Source organism: Halichoerus grypus, chromosome 1 (genome assembly GCF_964656455.1).
Source record: "Halichoerus grypus chromosome 1, mHalGry1.hap1.1, whole genome shotgun sequence".
In the NCBI taxonomy this organism is placed as follows: Eukaryota; Metazoa; Chordata; class Mammalia; order Carnivora; family Phocidae; genus Halichoerus; species Halichoerus grypus.
The window spans coordinates 149,331,754-149,354,742 of NC_135712.1; the positions used below are offsets into that span (position 1 = coordinate 149,331,754).

At 38.5% G+C, this 22,989-nt stretch overlaps 1 protein-coding gene across 7 annotated transcripts in view; it reads left to right on the forward strand.

The window, feature by feature from the left end:
- Window positions 1–22,989, forward strand: part of LRRFIP2 (LRR binding FLII interacting protein 2) — a 105,236-nt gene that overhangs the window by 29,132 nt on the left and 53,115 nt on the right. For 6 of the 7 annotated variants that reach the window (XM_036094182.2, XM_036094180.2, XM_036094184.2 and 3 more), the window contains exon 3: window positions 7,999–8,085. In XM_036094182.2, coding sequence (XP_035950075.1) covers window positions 7,999–8,085 — 87 coding nt within the window. Of the gene's footprint in view, window positions 1–7,998; window positions 8,086–9,356; window positions 9,408–14,850; window positions 14,908–15,006; window positions 15,052–20,469; window positions 20,512–21,990; window positions 22,057–22,989 lie in introns of all 7 variants that reach the window. The other variant, XM_078073770.1, reaches the window with a different exon arrangement.

Here is a 22,989-nt window from a genome sequence, read left to right on the forward strand (position 1 = left end):
GAGAAAGAAGACATTATAAACGAAGTTTAGGGCCCCTTTTTCACTTCCTAGGCCTCTCTTTCCACCCCCCCTTTACCCAACAGTGAACCACTATAATAAAATCATAAAATTTCCTTCCTGTGTTCTAAAAGCTCGAATACATATCTCCATAAACAGTATTGTTTTATGGGTTTTTGGGTATTGTTTTCCAAGTGCTCAATAGGCATGTGGGTGTGAAACAAGTAGAACCATGTGGGAAGCTGCCAGAATAACAGCTCAGTATGGCTGGAGAGAGGTTGGGGAATGGGAGGAGATAATGCTGGAGAGACCGTAGGGCCAGTTATGAAGGGATTTGTGTGCTGAGGAGTTTAAATCTGATTTTGGAAGCTGTGGAGGAGCCATTGAAGAGTAAAAGATTTTTCGGATTTGATTTGTCACACAATTGCTTTAGCCATCATATGAAGAATGACTGGTGTAGGAGGCAGAAAACTAGCTGGAAAGCTGCTGTGGTCATCTTGGCAAGAGGTGCCGAGAGCCTGAATTAAGGCAGTAATAGAATGGAGAGGAAAGTTTGGATGGCAAGAACAGTAAAGAGAGAATCTTGAAGGGAGCTATGTAGTTGAGGTTTGGTGACTGAATGTGGAGGGAGGGTAAAAAAGAAGGAGGAGCCTTGTGATGATTCTTTATCTCAGTTTTTGGGTAACTGGACAGCTATCAAGGAATAAAGAGAGGAAGAGGAAGTTGAAGGGAAAGATTATAAAGTCAATTTGTGATACACTGAGCCTGAGGTTCCAGTGGGACAGCCTCAGTGGTTCATAGCTAGTTGGAGCAGGACTGTGGGAGAAAAGTCTGAGTTGGACATAAAGATTTGCAGATGATCAGTATCATGGCGAGAGGTGGGGGATGGTGGGGGAGCATAGAGTGAAAAGGGAGATCAAGCCCAGAAGCTTTAGAGCTTTGGAGCTCATGATAAATTCTGAGGAAGAGAGGTCGGAGAGTCAGGGGTAAAACTGGGCGATTAGTATTGCAGAAAGCCAAGAGATGGGAAATTTAAGAAGGAATTGAGTGGTCAGGGATGTTGGAAGTCCAGAAAGGACAAGTGAGGTAAGAATAGAAAAATCCTATTGGGTTTGGTAGTTACAGGTCATTAGTGACTTGCAGGAGCAATTTCAATAAAATTATTTGGGCAGAAGCCAGAATGCAGTCACGTGGAGAAAGTGGGAAGCGAAGAGGAGGTGTAAGAAAAGTTGGCTATGAAGAGAAGACAAGGCAGAATCGAACCAGGATGGGATTGTTTGTTTTTATTTGTTTTTGAAAGATGAGAGGGAGTTTGAACCTATCTAATGAGAAGAACAAGCTAATAGAGGAGAGAGTGAAGATGGAGAAGAGAAATCACATAGTTGAGGCAACCTCCCTCAGGATAATGGATTTCATATCATAACATGGAGTGTGTGTGTGTGTGTGTGTGTGTGTCTCAGGAGGGATATAGTTATATATGTTTTATATTTATAGTTATATGGCTTATAATTCTCTTGCCTTTGAATTTTAGGATGATGGATTCAAACTATTTTTTTTTTTTTTTTTTTGGATCCCAATGAGGGGATTGAACTTACAAGCCTGAGATGAGATTGAGTTGGATGCTTAACTGACTGAGCCACCCAGGTCCCCCCCTTTTTTTTTTTTTTTAAAGATTTATTATTAGAGAGAGCACAAGCGGGTAGGAGGGGCAGAGGGAGAGGGAGAAGCAGACTCCCCGCTGAGCAGGGTGCCCAATGCAGGGCTCGATCCCAGAATCCTGGGATCTTGACCTGAGCCGAAGGCAGACGCTCAACCAACTGAGCCACCCAGGTGCCCCAGCAGGATTGGTTTCAGTTGAGTTTCTTACTTGGGATGTCACTGGGAGCCACAGTGAGTTTATTTTAGCCTGTTCTCCTATGCTTATTTTACCAAAAGAGTAACAGAATCCAAATTTGTATAAGGATGCTTTTGGGCATTGGACACCACAAAATACATTATGGCTAATTGTATTTTATTTTGGGATGTTTTATCTTGCTTGTTCCTTGGTGTTTTAGGCAGAGTAATTCAACAGTGTGTAGTATGGAATAGCAAGGGTAGGAGGAGAGTGGGAATGGAGAAAGTGAAGTTAGAATTAGGAAATGAAGTATTCTAGCTGAAAGTGGTAAGAGCCTGCTTGGAAGAGTGGGGGGAGTCTCTTGGAATGGAAATTAAAGGTGGTTGGAAATGGAAAATCAAGGGATATTGCAAAGTAAGATTTGGTTAGGAAGTAGGAGGCCCTGCGACCTTGGGTTTTGAACAAGTGTGACAAGAGTTCCATTTCTTGAGATTGGAAAATAGGGAAGCAGAGCCTATGCCCTGGAAGATGAGGTCTCTATGGTCTATGTTTGATGTTTTAAAGATCTGCTAAACTATTTTACCTTTCCAGTGTATAGGGTTCTGATTTCTCCACATCTTTGCCAGCACTAGTTATTTTCTCTTTAAATTTTTTTAAATTTTAGCCATCCTACTGGGTGTGAAGTATCTCACTGTGGTTTTGATTTGCCTTTCCCTAATGGCTAATGATGTTAAGTATCTTTTTATGTGCTTATTGGCCATTTGTACATCGTCTTTACAGAAATGTGTATTCAAATCCTTTGTCCATTTTAAAATGGAGTGATTTATATTTTTTATTGCATCTCATCCACTTTCTTCTCTTCTCCTTTTCTTTTTTTTTTCTTTTCCTTTCTTTTCCTTTCTCTTCTCTTCTCTTCTCTTCTCTTCTCTTCTCTTCTCTTCTCTTCTCTCTCCCCCCCACGTTTTTATTTAAATTCCAGCTTCCTCGATGTGGCTTTTTCTCTCCCTCTAGTTGTGCAGTTTATTCTGTCAGTTCTCAGGTCCATTTCATGGGTATTCAGAATGATTTGATAGTTATCCAGTTGTGTTCTAGGGATAGGCAAGCATAGGGTCCATTTGCTGCCATCTTAGCTTGCAAATCCACTTTGTTTTCTTAAATTCCGGAAGAGCATAATACCAAATCCTGATGGTAAAGGAAAAGTCCTTAAAGTAGAAGTATTCAAACCATAGTATGTGGTTAGTTCTCAGCTTTCCTAGAAGTTCTTTCTAGAGAATTTTTAAAAATTTATTTATTTATTTTTTTAGAAGTTTTTAAGAGGGAGAGAGAGTGCAAGCGGGGGGAGGGGCAGAGGGAGAGGGAGAAGCAGACTCCCCACTGAGCAGGGAGCCTAATGTGGGGCTCGATCCCAGGACCCTGAGATCACAACCTGAACCGAAGGCAGACGCTTAACCGACTGAGCCACCCAGGCGGCCCAAGAATTTTTTAAATTTTTTTATTTGAGAGAGAGATGGGGAGAGAGCAAGCATGAGCCGGGGAGGGGCAGAGGGAGAGGAAGAGAGAATCTTAAGCAGGCTCCAAGCTCAGTGTGGAGCTGGTTGCGGGGCTCAATCTCACAACCCTGAGATTATGACCTTAGCTGAAATCAAGAGTATCAAGAGTTGGATGCTTAACCAACTGAGCCACCCAGCCCCCCCCCCGAAGTTCTTTTCTTTTCTTTTCTTTCTTTTTCTTTCTTTCTTTCTTTCTTTCTTTCTTTCTTTCTTTCTTTCTTTCTTTCTTTCTTTCTTTCTTTCTTTCTTTCTTTCTTTCTTTCTTTCAAGATTTATTTACTTATTTGAGAGAGGGAGAGAGAATGTGTGCATGTGGATGTACGTGCAAGTGGAGGGAGGGGTAGAGGGACAGAATCTTCAAGCAGACTCTACTCTGAGTGGGGAGCTTGATGTGGGGGCTTGATCCCAGGACCCTGAGATCATGACCTGAGTGAAACCAAGAGTCCAACGCCCAAACGACTGAGCCACCCAGGCACCCTTAGAAGTTCTTAGTTATGATTGTACGATTCCTAATTATTAGTTGAGTTATAAAGTGAACAGCCAACAAATTTAGAAGGTTTCTGAATTAATACAACCTAAAGCAATTTGTTCCAGGGGGGATCAAGTCCCATGATTTTTGCTATCATTTTATTTTTCCATTTCCCCAAGCATTTAGTGGGAAATGGATTTAATTCTATTCAAATATATCTTTGCTTTTTGTTTTATCATTTTCACTGTTCTAAGAAGAATAGATTTCTATACTTATATGATTGCATATTTCCTTTAGTCATTCTTACTGTGCCTAATATTTGAAAGCATAATGATGAGAAAAATTTTTAGAAATCTAGTCCATTGACCTACTTGATTTCACAAGTAACTTCTGAACCTGAATTTCCAGTTCCTAAATTTTCCTATTAACTTTATTTTAAAAGTTTGAGTCATATAGAGCTTAAAGACTCTATAAATACTTAAATGAATTAGGCTCCTGAATAATTCTGATTTCATGTCTTATGGTAACTTTAACTTTTTTTGTGGTTAAATACATAACATAATTTGCCATTTTAATCATCTTTAAGTATACAATTCAGTGGCATTGAGTACATTTACATTGTTGTGCATCCAGCACTATTCTCCATCTTCAGAACTTTGTCATCATCCTATACTGAAACTGTGTACCCATTAGATAAAAATTCCCCATTTCTCCCTTTCCTCCAGCCCCTCAGAACCACTGTTCAACTTTCTGTGCCCATGCCATTTGATTATTCTAGGTACGTCAAATACGTAGAATCATACAATATTTGTACTTTCGTGTCTGGCTTGTTTTACTTAACATAATGTTTTCAAGATTCATCCATGTTTTAGCATGTGTCAGAATGTCCTTCCCTCCTGGATCATATTCCACTGTATGGATATAACACATTTTGTTTATCTATGCATCCATTGATGGACACTGGGTTGTTTCTACTTTTTGGCCATTATGGGTAAGGCTGCTTTGAACATTGGTATACATATATCTGTTTGAGTCTCTGCTTTCAGTTCTTTTGTGTATGTATCCAGAAATGGAATTATCAGATCAAATGGTGATTCTATGTTTAACTTTTTTTTTTTGCCAACTTTGTTTTAAACTTCATTAATTTTTGTGACCCCTTATTCTTATATCTCATTTATTTTATACCTGCGTGTGTAAAGTGAATGTGTAGAAATCATGCAGTTGTATTCTGAGGGGAAGATGCTAGTGTTACTACCTGGAAGTATGCTTTGTGTACCTATAATTTATCTATTTAAAAATGCATTGGCACAAGTATAGAGTACATGTTTTGTCTACTGGATTGGAATCACCTTTTGCTTTTTGCTACTCCTACTCTCAGTACTACTTCAGGCATCTGGTAGCAATGTGTAGAAAAATACTAAGATGAAGTACTTTTATTTTTTATTTATTTTTTAGGATTTTATTTATTTGACAAAAAGAGAGCGAGAGAGGGAACACAATTGGGGGTGGGGGGGGTGGGAGAGGGAGAAGCAGGTTTCCCGCGGAGCAGGGAGCCCCGTGTGGGGCTCGATCCCAGGACCCTGGGACCATGACCCAAGCCAAAGGCAGATGCTTAATGACTGAGCCACCCAGGCACCCCAAGATAAAGTATTTTTAGATCCTGTTTACCTTTTTTAAGCTTGTTTAGTGGCCTTCTTCAGTACCATCTCCAAGGGAGGCATATCTGAGTTTGGATAAAGTTGGCTAAGGAACAAAGGGAAGGGTATTTTTGTGGCTCTGAAGCCCGTGTTCTTTCTGTTACACAGCAGCCAGGTTCCCTTTCCTTTGTGAAAGAAATCTTATCAGAGAGTAGATTTCATTTATCTAAAATTTAGGTTTGGTGAGAGAAAACTGGTGAGCTATTTTAGCATAGAATGTACAGAATTGGCCATCGATCTTGGAAGGATGAAGTGGGCATTCTGAATACATTTCTAAAGAAGGCTACAAGTACAAAGCATGGAAATGACAGTCCCTACACATTGCCATGGCTTTGCTGAAGTTAAAAAAAAGTTTGAAAATTTTCCCCAGAAAAATGATACTTTGTAATTTAAAAATGTATTTGCTATCTGCTGAACTTAACCTTGAAGTATTTTTCTATAAAATATGAACTCTAGTAAGAAAGTGGTGTCTACCAGTAGTCAGAGGGGTAAAGAAGGTAAGAATAGCTTTTTTAAAAGATAGAGGCCAATGAAAAATTCATGTGAGAAGATTAATTGCTCTGGTCATGTTATTGTTTAGAGCTTGAGGTTGGCAGATAACACGTTTAGGGTTTGTGCTACTAAAAGGCCAGCTAGGCATACTGGGAAAGTACCAAAATTGGGGTAGTTGAATAAGTGTTAACTCTTAAGCTGTCTCCTCTTCTTAGAAGCCTGCCAGGATCTTGCCAGGGAAAACGAATTGCTCTCTACTTCATGCTCCTTCCCTTAGTGTTGCGTTTCCATGTCCCTCAACTAGATTGAGGACTTCTTTGGGGCAGAGGTGTCACATCTTACCCTGTATTTTCAGCACTGAACATAATTGCTTCCGTACAATAGACCCTTTTAAACATTGGCTGAGTCTCTTAATGTGAGACTTGGGCACAAATACAACACCACAGGAGAAGCGGCTATTGTAGTTATCAGGGGGCGATCTGCATCAGAGTTAGGGTGTGGCTGAGAACAGAGGAAACCACTGCAAGATAGAAATCACTGAGGAGATTTTTAAGTTTCATGTGGTACATCAAGCTGTTTCCTTGTCTCATTTCCTAGATGCGTTGGTCCATGGCCTGAAATTCTTCTATTTATATGGTAGCAGACATCTATTGAGACATGGACGTTGTGGGGGTGACAGAAGTGTGTAATTTTGTTTTGTATTTCTTAATATTTTTTTAGAGAGAGAGTGTGCACACAAGTGGCACAGGGAGGGGCAGAGGGAGAGGGAGAGAGAGAGAATCTTAAGCAGACTCTGTGCTGAGCGTGGAGCCCGATGTGGGGCTCCATCTCATGACCTTGAGATCATTACCTGAGCTGAAGTGAGGCTTAATGGAGCACCGTGAAGTCCTGGATGGAGGGAGGTGGCCTGCAGCTGTTCATATGGAGCAAGTCCTGGGAAATAAGGGGGAGATCTGACTGGGAGGGACCTTATTTCTGTTCGTGCTTTTCTTCTCTCTCTCTTGTCTTTGTGCTAGTCTGTGGAATTTTGCTTTAACCAGAAGTACTGGGGATCCAGGGGAGGGCTTTACACCGCTTACTGATATGATCGGAAACGTGTTTTGAAAGGCAGATTGGCAATCCTGTAACATTGTAGAAGGGAATTATAGGGCAGCTTCTGGAGGCAGGTAGGTGAATTTGAAGGCAGTTGGAGCTGTAGTGTTCAGACAAGAGATGAAGAGTTCCTATTGTGTAATTTCACAGATACGAAATTTTGAGAATGGGTAAATTCATAGAGACAAAGTACCATTAGTGGTTTCCAGGAGCTGGGAGGAGGGGGAACGAGGGGTGCCTACTAATGGGCATGGTGAGGAACATATCCTGGAATTAGATGGTAGTGGTAGTTGTGCAACCTTGTGACTGTAGTACCGAAAGCCACCAAATTGTCTAGTTGTAAGTGGTGAATTTGATGGTATGTGATTTGCATGCCAGTTTAAAAGGAGAAAGATACGAAGAGTTCCTGAAACAGAAACAGCATAATAACAGCATAACAGGCCATGGGGGTGAGAGAAACCCAGCGTAGAGAATTGGCAGTACTTTAAGACTGGCTATTGGCAATGTCCAAAATGAAATAGAGGCTGGTTCTGAAGTTTCTAATTTGTATGACTGAATGGATAGGGAAAGAAATTTTGGAAAAAGTGAGTTTGCAGAGACATAATGAATTGTGTGAAATGTTTTGAAAGTGGAATCAAGGCAAGCAGTTAAAAATAAAGGCGCAGATTTCAGGAGAGACTCTGGGCTAGAACAAAGAAACGAGTGTACAGGAGCTGACTGAGGTGGTCACACAGCTGAGCGAGAGGGTATCTTGTCCGCCCACCTGCTATGGACGGTTGTGTCCCATCTGCTCCTTACCCTCACAGCTGGTGTGCAGGTTGTTGTTGTTGTTCGTAAATAAAGCTGAATCTTTATATTACATTTCAGGCAGAGGCAAGGCTGGCAGCAAAACGGGCTGCCCGGGCAGAAGCAAGGGATATACGCATGAGAGAACTGGAGCGACAACAAAAAGAGGTAATCTAGGGGGGATGATCCTCATTCTGTGCTAGTCTCAAATAAATTAATACTTGGCTAGTTTCCTTCTGAAATAAATCTGGTTCCTGTTGAAACACTGGGAATAGTATAACCTGATGTGTATATTTTAACAAGCCATTCTATGTCAGCAAATTAAATATAATATTTGCTTTAAGTAATAACAGCAAACACATAAATAGCTCTTACTGTATGCATTGTAGCAAGTTGTTATGGTGTGATAAGTGCTTTACTTATATTAGCTAAAGTCAGCTTAGAGATGACAAAGTTATTTACTATAGTCCTAACTGTCTTAGAGTTTAGGTTAATTATATTATGATATCTACATAGTAAAACACTGTGAAGTCATTCAACCTTACAGTTTTGAAGCATATTTAATAATGGAGGAAGATATTCGTGCAAGAAAATTAAAAACAACAACAACAACAATTGTTAAGACTGGTAGGACTCCCATTGTGTGTTACAAAAACTAGTATCATATATAGGGACAAAAACTACTTAGAAATGATTACTATCAATACTTTGGTTTGTCAATGGTGGAATTGATTAGTTTTGGTTTTTTCTTAGTGCTTTTTTATAGATAAATTTCAATACATTTTTATCATCAGAAAGAAAAGCAAAAAATAGAAAAATAAAATAGGCGTATAGAAATTGGGCTGCTTTAAAATGAAATAAATACTCTTTTTAACTCTTTCCTTCTGACACCAACCTGACTCTGAAAATTCACATAAGAAATATTTCTGATGCCATATTGGTATAAAGGGGAAAAAGCCTGCAGGATATTATTAATAGTATTAAACACTTTATTTTGATGTTGGTGGTGGACTGCTGCTAATGTGTTGAAGACAACTGTATAGATTTTATTCACAGCTCAAAAACTAAACCAAAAAGCAGTTGATACCTATGTTGCTATTTTTGTTTTTGATCTCATATATAGTTTCAAATATTGAATGCAATTCTTGGCTTAAAATGAAAGTGTTGCAATGCACAGTCTTTTATACTCCTAAAATTATAGTAAAATTATAAGGAGGTTGTTGCTAAGTATAAGTTCCATTTCCTCTAAACTGCAGAGAGCCATATATCTCTTCATTGTTGAGCATATTTAGCTTAGTAATTATCTGTATTTTGAATGTGTAACTTATGTTGAGCTAAAAATCACTGCTCTTCAGGGCAAATGTATAGGATTAATTTAAGACTTTTCAGATCATGCAGTATGTTGGAAACTTCAGTTGATGAAACTTTTGCATTTGTAGCACTCTCCTTATTCCTTTGATCGGAAATGGGGACAGATTCAGAAGTGGCTGGTAGGCCAGGATTGCCTGCCCTGCATGTTGTGATCAGTTGCTGAAATAATGCAATCTTGAAGTAAAACATTGACTAATAGTTTGCCAAGTAGGAGTGTTTGCCATGTTTGAACCTAAAGGTCAGAGTGTGTCTCTTCTGTCTGTAGTGGACCAAATATGTACTTGGAGTCCATCCATTTTCTGTTGTAGTCTACAGCCTCACACTTTTGTCATGAATGCTCTTGACCAAGAAAGACTGAGTGAATGGATGTGTTTTCTTTCTCTGAGTTTGTTCTTGTCTCCCTCAAATTTGTCCCCCTCTCCTTTCCCTCTCTCTTTCACTCCCTCCTCCCCCCTTCCTTTCTCTCTTTTTTAAAAAAACTAGGCAGAAATGTCCTCATTGAGAGATGACCCAAGTCATTCTTTAATTTTCTATGAAAATTACTCTTATGTTTTCACTTCTCTCAGTTCCTTTTCGAATCTTCTACCACCACTCCCAAAGAGCAAATCGTGAACCAGTAAAATATTAGTTATTGGGAATCATTCCTAAATTTGAACTTTTTTCAATGTTGGTAATTTCACCAGCTGTCTCCTATTGCAGAGGTTCTTCCTCCATGTGAATAGGCTTGGGAGATGGAGCAGGAAGCCTTAAAATCTCACGCAGACTTTTGAATGTATGTATATTTTTAAGTGAAATGCCCCACAGGTGTTATGAACACAAGATTCTCAAGGGAGTCTGTGATCCCTAAAGGGTTAGGAACCACTAATTGCTGTTAAACAAGAAATTTTTATAAGCAAATTCCTTCTGTAGCAGCATTTTAAAGTACAACCAGAATTAAAATATTTATAAGTGTAAAAAATATTTATGACAGTACTGACCTACAGATTTAAAACTTTATCATACTTCTCATTGTGATATTTTAGAAAGGAGAGAAAGATGATGTTTGGTTACTTATAATTAAGTGATTCCTCATGAATGTGTTTGTTACTTTGGAGTAGAATCTGTCCTTTCTTGTTACTAAAGCTAGCCTAATTGGTTTTATTTAAAGTGTCTTCTGCATGAAACTGGGTTATCTTACTGTTGATGCATTAAGAACATTTTGTGTTGAATAAAAGAAATCACTTTTGCTTGCAAATTTTCCATGGAAATACTAATTTCATTTTTAAAAAGTATGTATTATAGATCTAAAATTAAACTGCCTGAGATTTTATTATCTTAGGGCGCACAAAACATTAAATAAGAAGAAAAGCCTATATTGAAAGTCTCATATTTGATTCTTATATTCCAAGGCCGTGAAGATAAAAACATATTTTTTATCTCTGAAATGTGTGCAGTTCAGGAAGTGAGTGCACTAGATTTTCATGGAAGGGGGAACATTTTGGGTTTAGAGGTTTAGAATGCAGATGGTGACTAACTCAAGTTCTGAGTGATAGCTCCAACTCGCAGAGAACATGGATGGGGTTTAGTTTCAGGTGGGAATGATTATCACTTAACCCCTTCTGACATTTGCTTTTACTCTTTTCAAACTAATTTTTCCTTTCACTTTTCAGCTTATTTGTCTCTCTGGCTGCATTCTGTCTATGAGCCTATAGTAGAAGTTGGCATGTTGTAGTCACAATATAAGATATAAAGAACAATAAATTTATAATAAAATAATGCATATACAAATAATAGGGTTGTCAGTTATTAGAAGGAAAAATGTACCCATGTTAAACATTTCTCCTAATTTTCACACTTTCTGGGTGTGGGGGTGGATGTTGGGGGATGTGAACAGGAAAAGCCAGGGCATGAGGCTCAGGAATGAAACTATAACAATGAGTGCGATTTCTATGCCGGCACTGTGCTAGTGGTTTTTACATATGTCTCCATTTCACACGGTAAGATAAGGACCACCATCTCCATTTTACAGATAAGGTAATGAAGGATTGGTGAAGCCAACAACTTGCTCAGTCATTGGCAGAGCCAGAATTCAAAGGTCAGAGAGCGCACCACGCCTGCTAATGGGTTGGAAGGTGAAAGGACCAAGATGAAAGGGCGCAAGTCTTTGTAGGCCTCCAGATAGCCCTAGTGAGGCCAGTGTTTCTGTTTTTAAACCGAGTGTCTCCATCAGCATGTCTTGACCTGGAAGAGAACGTGCGACTTCTGAGATTTCCTAATTTGAAACTGAGGGAATGGCTCTAGCCTTGACTTAAATATTACTTGTTGACAGAGAACAGGGCCAGGTGTTTTCAGTGGGATGTTGTCTTCTTTCAATAAAATCACTTCATCCCCACATCAGGTGAATTTTTAAAAGCAGTCTGTGTTTCATTTCCATTAATTTAAAAGTATCAAAACAATTTTCCAGAAAGCCTTGAACAAATATACATCCATTTATTTATTCATTTGGCAGAGAGAGAGAGCGAGCACAAGCAGGCAGAGCAGCAGGCAGAGGGTGAGGGAGAAGCAGACTCCCTGCTGAGCAGGGAGCCGGACGTGGGACTCTCGATCCAGGACTCGATCCTGGGACTCCAGGATCATGTCCTGAGCCGAAGGCAGTCGCTTAACCAACTGAGCCACCCAGGCTCCCCTATACATCCATTTTTTAAGGCATTGTCCTGTTTTTTTCTGCCTTGGACCCTTTATACTGCTAATGACTTCCAGACAATGAAAATGGATTGTTTCCCAGACTGTGGAAGAGAAGGATAGTCAGCCTTGTAGTTGGTACCTAGAAACACAGTTGCTGAAATTTTTTCTCTTGGCCCCTGGTGCTATTAATTCAGGAAAAGCCAATTGGCAGTTTAAAATACTATTCTAGAATACCTGGGAAATGAAGTTGCTTGTTCTTCCAGAGAAAGAGAAATCTTTGAGTAAAACCCAGGCTACCTGGCCATTTTCTTCATGCTCTTGTTTTGTAATCAGTGTAGATTTAGCCAGTGTAGGATGGTCTCTTTATGGTTTGGTGGTCTAGTGAGTCAGAAGATTTGAATGCTGGTCCCAGCTTTATGTCTTTGTGGATTCCTACTTAATCTTTTTGTGGTGCAATTTTCTTTACTTTAAAATGAAGGGATCAGATTGTATAATCTCTAGGGAACTTTCTAGCTCTTAAAAATAATTCTAGGGTCTTTTATACAAGAGTTTCCTTCTCTTTCTCTCATATTTGTCACTGTGCAGAAGTATTCAAGGTAGGGGCAGTAAGTCACAACTACCTGAATGCCTGCCTCTTTATATAAGAGTGGCACTACATGGCAGCCTCTTAGTAAAAATATGTGTTTTGTGGGTTTTTTGGTATAATGAAAATTTGCTTTGAGTTCGCCTTACTGTTTGGACAGTAGCTACCAGCCATATGTGGGTAATTACATTTAGACTTAAATAGATTAAAATTAAAAATTTAGGTCCTCAGTTACACTTCTAGCATTTCAGGTGGTCAATAGCCACAAATGACCATTGGCTACTGTTTTAGATAGCACAAACACATTTCCACTTTGTCAAAGAAAGTTCTGGTGGACAGTGCTGGTTTAAGGTGTAGTTGATGAGTGGAATAAACTGTATTCTCGCAGTTCACATTAACTGGCCTGTATGGGGTTTACATTTTATTCTGTAGTCTTCTAAGGTCTTTTTAGGCCATTTTTTCCCAAATGGGGCTAAAAAGTAAGTTGTTTTATTAAGAATTATTTTTATAAGTAGCATAATTGAAAATAAATATGAATTCATCTGTCTTTGCTGCATCTTTAATGAGCTGTGGTTTTTAGAGGTCGATTTTTAAAAAGTGCTCTTGTGTGGTAGGTGGAATGAAAAAAAAGGTTAAAGGGAAGATTGAACATTAAACTATGTAGGTTGCCCTAGTACCCCAAATAAGACTGGGAAGGGGTGTGTAGAATTAGGCTGCCTGAATAGCACAAGGTTCTTTAAAGCTAACTAGCTTAGAACTGGTTACCACTCAATAAACTGTGCCTACTCTGCTGGGTTTATGCACATGCTCCCAAAACTTTTTTGGTGTATAACCTGATAGGGAAAAAGGAAGAAATTTGCTGGGCTTCTTGCAGATTACATGTGTCTATTATATAACAAAAATGTAAACCAGTGATGAACTCCTAAAGTTCAGAACACTCTGTTGGGTTTTATATCATTGAATCATATTGGCGCTTATACAGACTTCTGAACAGACTTGATCACATGCATCAGTGTACACAGCAGATGACAACCAGGAGTGTTTTTGAAGGATGCTGAAAGATCATGACCAAAATAAGGCATTAGATTGCGGTGTTTCTGTTGAATTACTGTTTCTGTAATTTGAAGTGGATGATCAGACATAATAACCACATCTATTTGTTCCACCTGTGTAATGATCATGCTGTAGTGCCACGTGGTGTTGAGGTATTGATTCATTTTGGAAAAGACAGCGTTGATTAGCCATGAACCCAACTGGACAGTTGTGTGTAGATTCTTAGTTAGTGCAAATTACTTTAACACTTTGGACTTTGAAATTCTGAAAGATCAGAAGTTCCTTACTGTTGCAGTGATTAGACTCTAGAAACTAGTCATTTGATCTCACAGACAGGACTTAATGCTCCATTGCTAATAGCTGACTGTCAAAAAGTTTAGAATTGCATTTAATTTAGTCAACTCTTAGGCTGTGGTCATGTTTGGTTTTTTTTTTTCCTTTTCTTTTTTTACCATCTTCATGAGGCATAACTCTTGAAATAACTTTACCAACTCTAAAATATTTATGTAGTTTCTTCTAATTATAAGTAGTTTTTCATATTAACAAGACACAGGGGCTATTTTATTTAGTTATTCTTTTCTTTTCCAGGTAGAGGGGTGCAAGAAAACAAAAAGAAATTCTTTTGCAGTGAGCACAAAATTATTTATGACCCAAAATTTTTTAAGTCCTTAAACTATCTTTGTAATAAACATTTCTTCCTGCCTTGCATAAATGAACATTCACAATGAAAAAAGAATAGATAAAAGTCTACTTTTTTTTTTTTAAGATTTTATTATTTTACAGAGAGAGAGAGACAGCAAGAGAGGGAACACAAGCAGGGGGAGTGGGAGAGGGAGAAGCAGGCTTCCCGCAGAGCAGGGAGCCCAATGTGGGGCTCGATCCCAGGACCTTGGGATCATGACCTGAGCTGAAGGCAGATGCTTAACGACTGAGCCACCCAGACGCCCCTTAATGCTGAACTCAATTTCTGTTTATTAAGTATACTTGCTTATTTTTATCTTGGTATATTGAGCTCTCTTGGTCGTTTATAGATTACATTCTACAAGTGGTCAGACACACATACACAAGATTATTATTGCTACTTGCTTTCCACCTGAAATATGTGGCTGCCCCAAAACCAACTTTAGAAGCTGAGTTGTCCACACCTGCTTGCTATAAGGAAGGTGCTGCTGTGCTCCTAACCGATTGTTGTTTGCGCAGTTCTTCTGATAGACAACCCTCTGTCCGGTGATTAACTCTCCATGTACTTTCTCCTTTCCCAGGAAGATTCAGAAAGGGCCAGGTATTCCCACCGGTCCAGTCATCATCGACCTTATCTGGTTTGTAATAACCAATAAACTTGCCCCTAATACTTGCCCCTCTTTAACTTCATGCAGTCACCCACAAACTTATGCTATGTTTGTTTTTGTTCTTATCAGGGAGTTGAGGATGCGTTGTCCATTCGAAGTCTTGGCAGTCACAGGGTTGGTATTTTAAGTTGTTTGCACCATGATAGCAGAGCTTATATGTTTGAGCTTCCTGCAGCATTATTGCCTGAACAATCTGACAGTGTTCATATTCCTTTGCCTTAAAAAAACAACAAAAAACAAACAGAAAAGATTGGCAAAGTCCTTTCATTGGAAAGTGATCTTTCTCTTAAATTATTGCTATAATCAATATAAATCAATTCTACAATCATGAATATTTTAAACTATTAACATATGTATTACTCTTTTTGTATAAAAGGACCTTTGATTTTGGAAAAGTATCGCAAAATAAGAAGATTGATTTTTATGGAATGACATCTGTGTGGTTCAACTTTCAGATTTTCCTACTTTCCTATTTTTTAAAATAATAATTTATTAAATGGGTAATAGCTTTGGGGCTTGGTTAACTAATTCTAGTTTTATTACATGGAAAAATTGAGCTACTGATTTGAAAAATTCCCTGCTTATCATATTTATAGTAATTACCAAACCTCAACATTTTGATTAACATTTTGTAGTATGCCTTAGCTTTTTAGCATACATTGCTGTAAATCAAGGTAAATGAGACTTCGTTCATTAAAGTCTTGTATATTGTGCCAAGACACTGATCTCTTTTTAAAGAATTGTGCTTTAAACCTTAAAGCAATGCATTTAATTTGTGCATTGACAATATTATTATGTGTATATCTAGATTTTTCATCAGTAAAATGATCTTTCATGTTGCGGTCTATATTGGTTAACTTTCCCTAAGTCTAGTTTTCTTCCTATCTTGTGTAATATAATAAACCAAGTGTGTTTGGTATGTGAGTTACAGATGTGTTTGTACTCTTAAATAGTCCTTTAGTCATATTTCTTACTGGTGAATGTAATCTACTTTCTCTTTTTACAGAAGTCAGTACACTTGTTTTTGAATCATAAATATTTTAGTTAATTGCAAAACTTTAGATTTATAAGAATATTAACAAGCCTTCACAGCAACCTGATCAGCAACTTAAGAATGATTTTACAGGAGAAACATTTTTTAAGATAATAAATTCATCCTGCTTCTCCCTGGAGATTTTTTTTCTCTTTAAACATCATACAGGGAGTTAGTCAATAAAAGCTTGAAAGTTGAGTGTTGAGAGTTTGAAAACAATCTCTCCCCATTTTTAAAAAAATTTATGGCTTTTTCCTTTGCTTTTCATTATAATGTTCATAGTATGAAGTTTCACACAGTTATCATCAAGCTGGTTATTTATAATTTTCTATGTTGTCTAAGGGAAACTTGATTATATATTAATATTAGCTTAACCGAACTGTAGAACCGTCCAAGTTTGACCTAATTTAAGAAACTATTTTTTTATCATTTTTAAAAAAGATTTTATTTGTTTATTTGAGAGAGAGAGTGTGCGCACATGAGAGAGCAAGCAGGGGGGAGGAGCGGAGGGAAAGGGAGAAGCAGACTTCCCGCTGAGTGGGGAGCCGAGCGGAGGGGGGGAGCCGAGCGGGGAGCCGAGCGGGGAGCCGAGCGGGGAGCCTGACGCGGGGAGCCTCACGTGAGGTTCCGTCCCGGGACTGCAGGATCATGACCTAAGCCAAAGGCAGATGCTTAACCGACTGAGCCACCCAGGCACCCCTAATTTAGGAGCCTCTAAAACAAATCTGCAAACAAGCACAAGAGAAATTAAACCTGCAATTAAGCTAATAAGGAATTGGTTACCATGAATGTCTATAAAGTAATGATGATTTTCTTTTTATGGAAATTATATCATTAAATAAATTTAAGATAAAACTAGAACTCTCACAGCATTTTATTTCACTGTGGTAAGTGTGAAAATTTGCTACTGTGGTAAAGAGTAAAGCTCCCAGTATTTTAAAAAAATCTGAGTGTGAACATGAAGATTAATAAAAATTTTACACCCTAGAGGAGACTCTAGTACGTTATTGTGTATGAGTGTATACCCAGCACATTTTAAATAGTTAGATTTCCTGGAAATAAGTCTGAAAGCTCACTGATAACATTATTTAAAAGAAATATAATTAGGGGGGTCACCTGGGTGGCTCACAAGAGTCGCATGCTCTACTAACTGAGCCAGCTAGAGCCCCCAGATTATTTACTTTTTAAAAAAATAACTACCACGGGACATCTGGGTGGCTCAGTTGGTTAAGCGTCTGCCTTCGGCACAGGTCATGATCCTGATCCTGGAGTCCTGGGATCCAGTTCCGTGTTGGGCTCCCTGCTTAGCGGAGAGCCTGCTTCTCCCTCTGCCTGCCACTCCCCCTGCTTGTGCTCTCTCTGTCTCTCTCTCTTTTTTTTTCTTTTTTTTCAGATTTTTATTTATTTGACAGAGAGACAGCCAGATTTGTCGATCTCTCTCTCTCTGACAAATAAATAAAATCTTTAAATAAAAGTTAAAAAAAATAACTACCACATACATTAAGCTGAATATATAGACAGCTTTTGTTCTCTTTTAAAAATAAATGTGATGGCCTAAAACACTGACCTAAACTTTATTGGGATTTGCTATATAATTTGGGAGTTTTGATATTTCTTTGCCAGTTATTTTTTAAAATGTATGAGCTGTATATTAAAAAGGTCTAACACTTTTGGACTTTGTATTTGATGTGTGAACATAAGCAGTACCTGGATGTGAGGCAGATGTATTTAAGGTTTTCTGCCATATTCTTAGGACTTTAATCTTTTTTTATCCAATTAACTTCAGTTAATACTTTCTTGAAAGATGACCTGCCAGAAGGTATTTGGGCTGGAAATGGTGTCCATGTTATAGACATTCTAAAAAAAATAAAAAGAACAAAGATAGTTCAAGACTGTGAATGGTAGGTTTGGGGGAAGGAGGAAGAAATCAAAGCCCTGAGCTTAGAATTTAAACAGTCTGTTTCTTTAAAAAACAATCTGCCTTTGAAAAACATCTTAAAAATGCTTGGTCACTGCTTTTTATATTGAAATTTGAGAAGACTATAAGGTAGAGGTCCAAAATTAGAAAATTGAGGCCATCTTGAACCAGAGTAGTAGGGGTACATTGCAATTTCTTATTGGTGCAGATTTTTACTGTTGTATATATTCGTTCCTCTTTAATTATCAATACCCTTAATATAATTTTAATGAATTTAATTTTAAAAGGCTTGCAATTTGTGTTTTGTCATTTACTACTACACTGTTTAATTCCATGGAAGAACCCATCGAAGGACATAACTGGGACACACTGGAGCAGAGCCAGTACACCCAAAAGGAAAGACATCATGGTGTGTAGTTCAGAAAAATGTGCAGTGTTAATATGCACTTTGACTCTCAGAGTTCTGCGGGCTTGAGTAATGGGTATATTCTAATGGAAATTGACACTTGCTGAACTTTGTTTCCACAAACAAAAAGTTGCTCTATTTCTTTTAATTTTATTTCAAATGAAGACTTTCAGGTAACTTTCTGTGAGAGTTAAATTCTTTCTGATAGACTGTCAAAGATTTGGAAATGTTTTAGCTAGAGCCCTTAATATCTTTAGTTCTCCCTCCTTTGATGAATTATTTGTTTCTTTTTGTTTTTTTTTAAAAGATTTTATTTATTTATTTGATAGAGAGAGGGAGAGCACAAGCAGGGGGAGCGGCAGGCAGAGGGAGAGGGAGAAACAGACTCCCTGCTGAGGAAGGAACCCGATGTGGGGCTCGATCCCAGGACCCTGGGATCATGACCTGAGCCGAAGGCAGCTGCTTAACCGACTGAGCCACCCAGGCACCCCGAATTACTTGTTTTTAAACAACATAAATACCAATTGGCATGTACTAGGGGGATTCTTTTCGTTTACCCAGTTGTTCTAGTAGCAGTTGGAGTGTCCAAGCTATGGATTTCTTATCAGATAGATTCAGCAGTTTTTTTAAAAACCAGCTGAACTCTGCATTATATTTTGGAAAGGGAAAATTGAAATAGGTCAATTTCAATTCCTCTGTTAAATTCTATGCCTTTGTAAAATGCCATTGGTGCTACAGAGAGGATCAGAAAACATAAGACATGACTGTTTTCTTCAGTGAACTTACTGGTTGGGAGGGCGGAATAGTTTATATGCAAGAATGTGTGGCTTGAGTAATACATATTTTAGTGATGGTATTTTTTTTTAAACAAAAAAGATATTTTGTTAATGGAGAGGAGACCTAAGTGAAATTTCTATAGAGAAGGAACTTTACTTTCAGGGAAATGTCACTGACTATTTTACCATTGCACATAATTTACTAAATGTGCACCTTTAGGCATCTTAGAAAATTTTAGATAAACAAGATTTTTGTTATACATGTAATAACACTTTGTTGTTTGCCTCTTCTGGGTAAGATTGCTTAAAAGATGTAAGCTAGAATGCTTAAAAAACAAAATTAGGAAATCACAATGCTTTTTTTTTTTTTTAAAGATTTTTATTTATTTATTTAACAGAGATAGAGAGAGAGCACAAGTAGGCAGAGCGGCAGACAGAGGGAGAGGGAGAAGCAGGCTCTCCGCCGAGCAGGGAGCCCGATGCGGGGCTCGATCCCAGGACCCTGGGATCATGACCTGAGCTGAAGGCAGCCGCTTAACCGACTGAGCCACTCAGGCGCCCCAGGAAATCACAATTCTGAGTAGTTACTATTTAATTCAGTTTCTTGGATTCGAAATGTGGTATTATGCCTATTATCTTATTTTCTTAAAGACCCTACATGAAATGTGGTTTTTCTGGTCTTATCATAAATTTTATGTGTTTTTCTTTGATTGATATTTAATCCCACACTTGTATGTATACTGTGCATATTCCGCACTTTGCTTGGACTAAGTTTCCAGTTTTGTTCAGTGTTTTTAGTAGGGAAAGTTCTTGAGAAAGGAAGTTTTTCAGCTGTGTGTCCACAGGCAGATCCAAGGGAACTTCCACATTTTGATGCTGCAATTGTTTTTTTTGTAAGCCTGATTATATGTTAGTTATGTGCTCTCACTTCATTGTCCATGCCTTCCTTGCTTTTGCCATGTTTCAAACAATGGGAAATGATGGTAACAGCCACAATAATAAAAAGTAAAACATCTTTTTAATTTCAAAATGTTTAATTCCTGCATGTAAAGGCTCCCTGTGGGTGTTTTGTGCTAAGGTATACTGAGGTTGAGTCATCTCGCCATTATTGACTAGGAATTCTGTGTTTGAAAGAGAACATGCAGTTTTACATGTACAAAGAGTTTAGCAATCACTTATATTAGGAAAGTGTGGGTGTGGGGAAGAAGATTCTTTAATTCAAATGTAATAACCTTTGTGTATAATAATTTTCAACTTTTAAAGTAGTGCTTAATTTTTTTAAATTGTTTTATTTAAATTCCAGTTTGGATTTTTAGTAACTTTGCAAATGTTGCTTTTTTCCTCTTTATATTTCTGATTTGGGGAATACAATCAACATTCAACTTTTTCTGAAATCCAGTATGATGCTCTCAAGGATAGATCATCAAGACTTTCATCATTAGTATGTAGTGCATGACTTTGTGTTAAATGTAGAGTTTTACTTTATAAATGTCTGATCATGCTAATCATGGATTATGACTAACTTTCCACAGGTTTGTTATTATGTTTTGGGGAAAGCGTATGGCCAACAATGCAAAGACTGTTTTGCAATTGTGGCATAATTGAACATTGGAATAATTTTTTCTTTTAGAATTTCAGGATCAGATAAAAATGATTTGCTTCCTTATCCAGGACTAAGATGGGTAGTAATATCTTTTCTTAAAGTGATGAGCTCCTCAAATGACACATACGCGTTGCCTGGAAGACATGTTTCTGGCATGTTTGATACCCACTGAACTACAGGCCCTGCTGTGTTTGTTTCTTATTATGTGCCACAGGCCGGCAGGTGTGAAGTTGCTAAACAGGAAATAGCCAGCAGTGACAGGTGATACCTGAAACATCAGTTATACCTGCTCATTTTTGCTTGATTTGGTTGGTTTTTTATGTATGTCATTTTAGCCAAGGAAGTTTAGTTATAGCATGTTTTCCTTGGGTTAATATTATGTCAGTAGATTGCCTGAGTTTCTAGACAATATAGTCATCTCTTAAAATGTTCAGGGTAATGTATAAAAGGAAGGATATGCATATTCAAAAAAGAAAAATGAGTGGATGGATTCAGGATCGAGCTGTGCATATGACAGATGATTTGCCTGGAGCAGACTGCTGATAAGTAGGACGTTGCTAGCACCTCCTCATTTCAGGTGGGCAGTGTATAGCTAGATTGGGTTTCTTGTCTACCTAATGATCTTTATAGTAGTATTCCTGTCCTCCTTCATTCCCTCATATACACTTGGTTTTGTGCTCCTGGGAGAAGTTATGTATTGAGACAGTGCTGTCTTCAGAGGACCTGCGTGTAAGGTCATTGTCTGATAATGCTGTTGCTACAAGGGGCAGTCCATACTGTCTTGGCTGTTTTCCTCCTGAGCAGCATGTGCTGTGGGACCACTAACTTGGGTCAGGAGTATTTTCTTGGGCAAAGCAATGCCATGTTCTTTCTCTCTCAATCTTGTTTTGGTTGATCCCAAAGGATTGCCTTTTGGCCTTTTGCTAAGGTAGGCCTAGAAGGAGGTCGACCCTCTTGTCCCCCATACCTTTATAAAGAAGATAGAAAGCACTCAAATAAGATGTGGGGTGAACATCTTCACAAACGCCCTGCCTGACTCTGAGCCCTAATTACATCTTTTTGAGCTGGCTGTACATGGAGATGGGATGGCACAGGGGAAAGTGAGGGGGAGTGAAGATGTGTAGAGGTGCTAGATACCTTAGCTAGTCAGTCAAGTGCCATGAATCATTTACTAACAGCTGGTAAATAGATTCCATGGGGACTGCTCTGTATCTCATATGCATCTTTCTGTGTATAATTTTAAGACGAAGTTTATTAAGTTATTTTTTAAACTTCACTATGTGATCATGAAAGTTAACTTCAAATGTTTACTTCCAGAATCATTCTTACAGTCATTCTTATGGAATGAAGAAGAGGTCTTCTGGTTCTCATAAAGACCCACTGGTTAGTTGTGTTCTGTCTCATGTCCCACTGTCTTGTGCTGCTGTAAAATTCACTGATTACTTTTAGGGAACTTAAGAATTATGACTGCTTTGGTGTGTGCCTTAGGTATTATTGAAATTTGATAACATACTGAAACATGATTTATCAGAATCTTACTTAAAAGTAATTTTGTTTTCACTTATAGGATTTAATATCAAGTTAATACAAGAAGTTCATTAATCACCTATTTTCATTTATGAACTGTCCTTTGGAATATACTTCAAGAATAAGTTTAGTGAGATTATTTATTTATTTATTTATTTATTTATTTTGACAGAGAGAGAGAGAGAGATAGCAAGAGCAGGAACACAAGCAGGGGGAGTGGGAGAGGGAGAAGCAGGCTCCCCGCTGAGCAGGGAGCCCAACATGGGGCTCGATCCCAGGACCCTGGGACCATGACCCAAGCCGAAGGCAGACACCCAATGACTGAGCCACCCAAGCGCCCCAAGATTTTTTATTTATTTTTGAGAGAGAGAGAGAGGGAGAGAGATAGCACGAGCAGGGGGAGGGGCGGAGGGAGAAGCAGAGTCCCCGCGGAGCAGGGAGCCCGATGCGGGACTCGATCCCAGGACCCTGGGATCGTGACCTGAGCCGAAGGCAGACGTTTAACCGACTGAGCCACCCAGGTGTCCCCAGAAAACAATGTATTATGTACAATGTCAGGAATATAAATTGAATTTGTTAGAGCCTTTTTTTTTTTTTAAAGATTTTATTTATTCATTTGAGACACCAGAGATACAGAGAGAGAGAGCATGAGCAGGGGGAGAGGCAGAGGGAGAGGGAGAAGCAGACTCCCTGCTGAGCCAGGAGCCCAATGTGGGGCTCCATCCCAGGACCCTGGGATCATGACCTGAGCCGAAGGCAGACGCTTAACCATCTGAACCACCCAGGCGC